The sequence below is a fragment of the Microcaecilia unicolor genome, chromosome 3 (assembly GCF_901765095.1).
Source record: "Microcaecilia unicolor chromosome 3, aMicUni1.1, whole genome shotgun sequence".
NCBI classification, from domain to species: Eukaryota; Metazoa; Chordata; class Amphibia; order Gymnophiona; family Siphonopidae; genus Microcaecilia; species Microcaecilia unicolor.
In genome coordinates this window covers 205,616,022-205,623,996 of record NC_044033.1, presented here as the reverse complement: position 1 = coordinate 205,623,996, position 7,975 = coordinate 205,616,022, and the positions used below count along the sequence as shown (strand labels likewise).

General features: G+C 45.8%; 1 protein-coding gene across 2 annotated transcripts in view; it reads right to left on the bottom strand.

Annotated features, from left to right (window-relative positions):
- Nucleotides 1-4,741: 4,741 nt before the first annotated feature.
- The window catches only part of LOC115466157 (diacylglycerol O-acyltransferase 1-like), a 35,572-nt gene continuing 32,338 nt past the window's right edge, over nt 4,742-7,975 (bottom strand). For both annotated transcript variants that reach the window (XM_030197233.1, XM_030197234.1), the window contains 2 exons: nt 7,450-7,512; nt 4,742-5,148 (listed from right to left, as the gene is read on the bottom strand). In XM_030197233.1, the coding sequence (XP_030053093.1) occupies nt 4,984-5,148; nt 7,450-7,512 (228 nt within the window). In that variant the 3' untranslated portion in view covers nt 4,742-4,983. The remainder of the gene's footprint in view (nt 5,149-7,449; nt 7,513-7,975) is intronic.

Sequence of the window (7,975 nt, the reverse complement as noted above, 5' to 3'; positions counted from 1 at the left end):
TATGGAAGACATGGCCAATGGGTGAAATGGTTCGAACCCCTGGTAAGAGGGGTGAGACCCTGTAAGTGTCTGATCAGCTTGACAATGAAAGTTATGTTTAATGTAACACTGTTTAATGCGGAGGGGGGAGGGAGAGACGTAAGGAAGTCGTGGTCCTAATTGGTGGACCTGAGAATAAGGGATACAGGATTTGGGGGGTGGGGGAGGGGCAGGGGGAGGGGGTGGGGGGAGGGAGGAGGGATGCAAGCAGGGTACAAGTATTAAATAGAAAGGATGTAAAGGAAAGTAATGAAGGCTTCTGGGGGGCTCTGTCTCCCCGAGCTGTCAATGAAAGGCGGTTTGGCAATGGGAGACGGGCTCTGATGGAAGCGTGGGCAGAATATAACAGTGATGCTGATAAAGTGGAGGTGCAAGTTAGGGGGGGGCAGAGGCTGGGATGTCCCCCTCGATTACAAAAGTGGACATCTATGGATATAGTCACACACTTTCAAATCCAAGAATAGTAAGAATAATAACATGGAATGTAGGCGGAGTTAATTCGCCAATAAAACGCTCTAAGATTTTACAACAATTAAATAGGCAGAAAGCAGACATACCACTTTTACAGGAGACGCATCTGAACCAGATTGAACATGCCAAGCTCAGCACCTGGTGGGTTGGGGATTGTATAGCAGCAAATGCACAAGGCAAAAAGGGAGGAGTAGCGATACTAATTAGAAAAGGCATAGCCTCTGTAATTAACCCACTTCTGATTGATACTGAAGGCCGCTATGTTATATTGGAAGTGGTAGTTGGGCGACAGAAACTGCTAATCTGTAATGTTTATGCTCCAAATAGATATGATCGGAAGTTTTATCAAACTTTGATTAATTTTCTGCTCAGGCAACCGCACGCAGCTATAGTGATGGGGGGCGATTTTAATGCAGCTTGGGACCCCTCTCTGGACAGATCAGCTCCGGAGACGGCCTCTTCATGTTATAATAATAGAGGCCTCTTACAATTGAGCCAGATGTTGGGCCTGGTTGATGTGTGGCGGGTGCTGCACCCAGGTGAGAAAGACTACACACACCTGTCACGGGCCCACTCAACTCAGTCGAGAATCGACTATATTCTGACATCGCGCCAGATGTTTGGGGAAGTGACAACAGCGGAGATAGGACCGTACATGGTGTCGGACCATGCCTGGGTTAAGATAGAATGGATACCAAGCGGTACGACCCAACAGGAACATAAATGGCAATTTCCCCTGGAGTTTAGCTCAGATCCAGTGCTTAAAGGCCGATTACAAGCTAGCTTGGCGGAATACAGCACTCATAATCAAGAGCATATAGAGGATCCAGTTTTGTTTTGGGAAGCGGCTAAGGCGGTTCTTAGAGGCGAAGTTATAAGTCACACACACTTTATGAGGAAGGCACGAGACAGAAAGATCTTGCGTTTAAGTAACCAACTTTGTAAGACACGGAAGAGATATGGGGAGACACATGCGATAGGTGATAAACAACAAGTGTTAGAGCTTCAAACCGCCTTAAATGAACTTTTGCAAGAGAGGGCACACAAGTCACAGCTTTACTATCGATATATGCTTTATAAACATGGTAATAAAACAGGCAAGTTGATGTCAAAAATAATTACCCCCCGGGGAGGGACTAAGAACATTCTGGCACTGAGGCAAAGGGGGGGAGGGCTCCACACATCAGACAAAGCAATCTGTGAAACTTTTCGGACCTTTTATCAAGGGCTGTACGCTTCCCCAGAGGAAGACGGCCTATTAAATCAGATGTACTTAGAAAATTTAGCTTTACCAAAGCTTACAATACAAGAGTTGGACAGTCTTAATCAATTAATCACTGAGGACGAAGTTAGTATGGTTATAGCCCGCAGCCCGCGATTGAAAGCCCCGGGACCTGATGGTTTAAGAGGAGAATTCTATAAATTGATGGAAGGAGGAGTTATACCCGCAATTACTAGATTTTTGAACCAACTGATAGAGAGACAGAGGTTACCCCCTGACTTGAATAGGGCTCAAATAATAGTCTTGTTGAAGCCGGGGAGGGACCCTCTGGAGCCGACATCGTACCAGCCTATCTCCCTATTAAATTATGATACCAAGTTGTTGGCAAAAATCTTGGCTAATAGACTGGCGAGGTTGCTCCCTCGGTTGATTCACGAAAGTCAGGTGGGTTTTGTGGGAGGTAGAGCAGTGAGTAAAAACTTGAGAGCAATATTGACATCACTAGAGCACAGCTCGCAGGCGAAGGTAGCATCGTTGTTGATCAGCTTCGATGCGGAAAAGGCCTTTGATAAGGTTCACTGGAAGTTTCTTTTTGATACGCTGGAACATTATGGATTTTCAGGGAGATTTGTTGAGGCAATTCACGCTTTATATGCCAACCCATGTGCCACCTTGAGAGTGAACGGGATAGAATCGGAAAGTTTCTGTATCAGGAGAGGCACAAGGCAGGGGTGCCCCTTGTCCCCTCTTCTCTTTGTTTTAGTTTTAGATCCCCTTATCAGAGATATCATGGCAAACCCTTTGATCCGGGGAGTTGGCTTAGGGACCCACATGTTTAAGATCGCAGCATTTGCGGATGACATTTTGGTACATCTCACAAACCCAAGGGAATCCTTAGACACGTTATTGGAAACCTTTCGTGAATATGGAGACTACTCAGGTTTCCGAATCAATCTAGATAAGTCAGAAGCTCTGGCTTCGCCAGAGGTGAACCAGAGGGACTGGGATCCTGAATTTCCATTGAGATGGGCTAGAGAGTCTTTTAAATATTTAGGAATCCGACTCACAATGAATACTTCAGACTTATATCAGTTGAATGTTAAAATCTTACTGGAACATACTAAAGCTAAATTGGACTCTTGGATGAGTCTTCCACTGTCATTAATGGGACGGATACATTTAGTCCAAATGGTGCTGTTTCCGCGCTGGTTGTACGTCCTTCAAACCCTACCCATGCGCCTATCACGGACTGATTTGAAACGGATGATGCGTCTTTTTAGTCGATTTTGCTGGGCAGGCAAAAAGCCTAAAGTTAGCCAAAACATGTTAATAGGGAGCTGGAGACAGGGGGGAATGGGTATCCCGGATGTGTTCCTATATAATCAGGCGTGTTTGTTGCGTCACCTAGGAGATGTGGTGAATACCACGCAGTATTATACACCTATGGGCTTGGAGGAAGCCTTTTTTGCTCCATATGATATATTAGCATTGCTCCATTTACCTCGCAGTCGGCTCCCTTCTAAATTTAAAAAAAGTATAATACTACAGCCCCTTCGGGAGGCGTGGCAGTGGTGGATGCGGCAAATGGGGGGCCAACCACATGTTACAGATCAAATCCCAATCGTAGGTAATCCTGTTTTTGAAGCAGGGATAGACAACCCGACATTTGGCAGATGGCAAGGGCTAGGCATCACAAGATTGGAACACCTGTTATTGGAAAATGGGGAAATGATAACATTTGACGCTCTTCAAGATAAAGTGGGATCAGCTTGGGGCAATAGATTTGCCTATGCACAGGTCCGACACTATATGAAATCCCTGAGCCAAGCACCCCTGAGGGGGCGGATGGGGGAACTGCTAAGGGTCTTCTTTGAGGAGTTGCAGACAGAGAAGCAATCTGTATCAGCATTGTATGGGGCACTGGCTAGGCGTAGGTCCCAGAGGCAATATGTTGAGCTTAAGCGAAAATGGGAACAAGATCTTGGGACCTCACTGGCAACATGGGATGTGTCAGCTACCTTGAAGGGCATCCGGGCGTTGGTAACAGATGAGAGGCTGAGGGAGTGTGGTTATAGAGTGGTCCTTCGGGGGTATATGTCTAAAGCACAACTGGCTCATATGTTGGGGCCGGACAACTCGGGGTGTTCTAAATGCGGAGGGGGTCCCAGCTCATTATATCATGCATTATGGCAATGCCCCAAGGTGCGCATGTTCTGGCAGAGGGTAAGAGGGTTTTTGATTCGATTGGGGAATAGAATTCAAGGAACGGAGAGGCAGTTTCTGTTGGATCAACCAAGAGCGTTTGCTCCATTAGGTGCCCCTGCTATAATGTTATGCAGGAAGCTGAGCTTGGTAGCTCGGAAATGCATTATGCAATACTGGGTCTCATCGGAAGGGCCAGCTTATTGGCATTGGCGCAATCAGGTGCATCTCCTGGCCTCTTGGGAGGCTAGGGATTCAAAACAATCGCCTAAGCGCAGAGTACGTTTTCTACAGATTTGGACACCATACCTGCAAATTCTCAGCCCAAGGGGACGTAGTCTGCTTGTTAATGCCTGATAAATAGTGGAATAATGGAGAGTATGGGTAGCCTGGAGTAGTAAATTTAGTCTAGAGTGGAATTCTGCTTGCAAGGGGGGGAGGTATTGGGTGGGGGGTTGGAGGGGTTGAGTGAGATGTATATGGCTAAAGCTTGGCAGTGCTCTAGAGCTTTGATGTTTAGTTTTCTGATATTTTGTGATAAGCACTATTTCACCTAACGAGGTATTTAAAGTGTATGATATTAGGAACAAAAGTCATTTAACATCTAATATTAGCACTTGCCAAGGAATTGTTAAGAGGGGAGGGGGGAGAAAAATGGGGAAAAAAAGTGTTTGGCGATGTTGAATATGTTGTAAGAATGCTGTTTTGTATATCAAGCAATGCTATATGAATATTCTAAGTTAATTTGTATTGTGATAATCGTCAATAAAACAGTTTAAACATAAAGAAAATGATACAAAGTCTTGTCTCATGCATTTTTACAATCCTATATCCTACTTTAATCCCTATCCTAATGCCCCACCCCAAAACTAGAACTTCTCTTTAAAGAAAATAAGAAATCCGAACTCCTAATAGGAGAGAAGGGCAATTTTATTATTTCTTTTGACTGTGTTTGATATTGACGTCTTATTAAGGATTTTCCTAGTATAGTTCTGGATGTTGTTACATATGAAGAGTTCAGAAAGTCTTCTGGATACTGGACTTTCACATCAGAAAAACAATCCCCAGCTTGGTCCGGAGCGTATCTGCTCTACATAATAATCGTGGAAGTATAAAAACACTACCAGAGGCGTCCCCAGCACAGCATTCCCCCACAGGATAACATTGCCATAGCTCCCACCACAAACCTTCTCCATCAGCCAAAAGAGTGGAACCTAAGGACAAAGAAAAACCATAAGTACATAAGTATTGCCACACTGGGACAGACCGAAGGTCCATCAAGCCCAGCATCCTGTTTCCAACAGTGGCCAATCCAGGTTAGAAATACCTGTCAAGATCCCAAAAAAGTTCAATACATTTTATGCCGCTTATCCCAGAAATAGCAGTGGATTTTCCCCAAGTCAATTTAATAATGGTCTATGGACTTTTTCTTTAGGAAGCCGTCCAGACCTTTTTTAAACCCCTCTAAGCTAACCGCCTTTACCAAATTCTCTGGCAACAAATTCCGGAGTTTAATTACACGTTGAGTGAAGAAAATGTTTTTCTGATTCGTATTAAATTTACTACTTTGTAGCTTCATCGCATGCCCTCTAGTCCTAGTATTTTAGGAAAGAGTAAACCAATGATTCACGTCTACCCATTCCACTCCACTCATTATTTTATAGACCTCTATCATATCTCCCCTCAGCCGTCTTTTCTCCAAGCTGAAAAGCCCTGGCTGCTACAGCCTCATTTCTTATAATGAGCTCTGCTCATCTCTTGGCATGTGCACATAAATACACACACATCAATAATATGACAATTCTAAAGAAGTCACTACCCAAGGCTTGCTTTGAGGAAGTGGGGATGATCCTTTGTAACAAGCTTTGAGAATCCATCGCACACCTATATGGTTATCCTCTTCACCCTTCTGATTACCCCAGTTCCCCTTCCCTCTTTTAATTCTCTACGTTCTTTTACTAATGGCAAGCAAGCAGAATTCTTCTAGCTCTGAGAAATGTGTAACCTTCATGAAAGTTGATTTACTTTTGCTTTACTCCATAAACATGTTCCTGAAATCTTTAGGATGTAGCTTGCATCTGTTCTCCTCGATACAGGGCAGATATGTCCTCTGATCTCATCAACTAGTCTAATAATATAATGGAAGCCCAGTGAATGAAAAGCTCAAGGGTCTTTGGTACCTAAATCAGCCTGTCTGATGTTAAGAGCAGAGCAGTACCTTGAGGTCTCTCTTCACAGGAGTGAGCATGATGTGAAATTAAAAAATGAGGAAACATGACAGGGTAGATAGTCAGCGTTTTTTAAATGCAGACCAACGTAGGCTAAATTAACCCAGATATTCAGTTCCAGGCCATGTGCAGAATATCCAAGGCTAATTTTAGTAAGGCTGGCTGCTGTAGCTTATGCAGGTCCCCGCTGATATTCAGTCGGGGCCTGCATAACTTTGCAAAGTCTTTAACAGCCCTCCAAGCCCCCTTGGGTCCCCTCCCCCTCAGCCCACAACTATAAATACCTCCTCCACATTCTCTCTAGGCCTAGTGGGGGTGATAGGAGCAGGAACGAACCCCACTCGCTGTTGCCCCTAGCAGCGGCTTCCACAATATGGCTGCCATGACCTCTCATAGTAGTTCCATGAGGCTGCCATGGCAGCTATATTGAGGAAGCCACCTCTAGGGGCAGGAGCAAGTGCAGTTCACTCTTACCCTTATCGCCCCCACTAAACTACCAGGGATTGAAGGTAGGCCCAGAGGGGAGTCATTGTAGAGGAGGGAAGGAGGTACTTAAGGTCAAGGGCTAGGGAAAAGGAGGGAAGGAAGGAGGAGGGCCCAAGGGGGCTTGAACAGCTGCTAAGGACTTTGCAAAATTATGTGGGTCCCAGGAATCACATAGCTAACCCAGTGGCGTAGCCACAGGTGGGCCTGGGTGGGCCAGGGCCCATCCAACAGTAGCACATGTAGCGGTAGCTAGTGGAGATCCCAAGCTCTACCAGCTGAAGATTTCCCCCTGATGGTAATGAAAACGCTACTCTCCATGATACTGGCACCTGCACATGGTCGGTTTTCAGCTCATGCCTGCTACAGTCTGCCAAGGTGGAAAGAAGCATTTTCCTGCCAGCTAAGATATCTTTTGGTGGGGGGGGGGGGGGGAGAACATTTGGTGCCCACCCACTTCTTGCCTAGGCCCACCCAAAATCTGTAGTCTGGCTATGCCCCTGAGCTAACCAGCCTATTGAGGACAGTTTTTGGGCTGCCCTAACTTAGTCAGTTAAGCTATGTGGGTTCCAGCTCTGAATATTGATGGCTCCTCCACAACACCGCTACTTGTGCTGCTCCTGACTTGCCCACTTCTTGGGGGCCGGTTAGAGCCGATAATCAGTGGCACTGCCCGGTTAAGGGTCACTGAATATTGGCGGTTGGGCTGGAGCCTCTCCGTCTCCTTAAATCGCTTTGAACACTGGCTGGAATGTTTTTTGCCAGTCAGTGAATTGTGGTTTCTGAGTCAGCATCATACCATACCTGGGCCAGCACAGTAGTAAAAATCCAAAACTGGAACATTTGTAGCGGGACAGAGATCAGGTACTACAAAGAAAGAGAGAGAGAGAGTAAGGTAAGGGTCATGGATTTGAAAATACTGCCTTGCTGCGCTACATCAACTCAATCCACCAAAAGGCCTGGAACTACAGGGCAAACACCCAAGTGCACCAGCAAAACTGTAAAAAGATGCCCTGTTGTCGTTCAATTTAAACTTGAGCGAGGGAAAAGACCTCAGGAGTCAACGGCCAGCTTAGAGATTTCTTATAACCTTTCTTATCTAATGACCCTCTTTCCATTCATACGTCTCAAAAAACCCTCCTTTATGAAATATTTTCTTACTAGCCGTTAAGCCCGTAAAAACGGGCGAGTATTGCAGCCCTCCTTTCTCCCCTGGCCTCACCCCGTCCACCGATCCTCCCCCCTCCCCCCATGTCCAACAACCCTCCTCTGTGCCCTGCTCTCACCCCAAGTCCAGCAACCATGGCCCCTCCCCCCATGTCCAGCTACC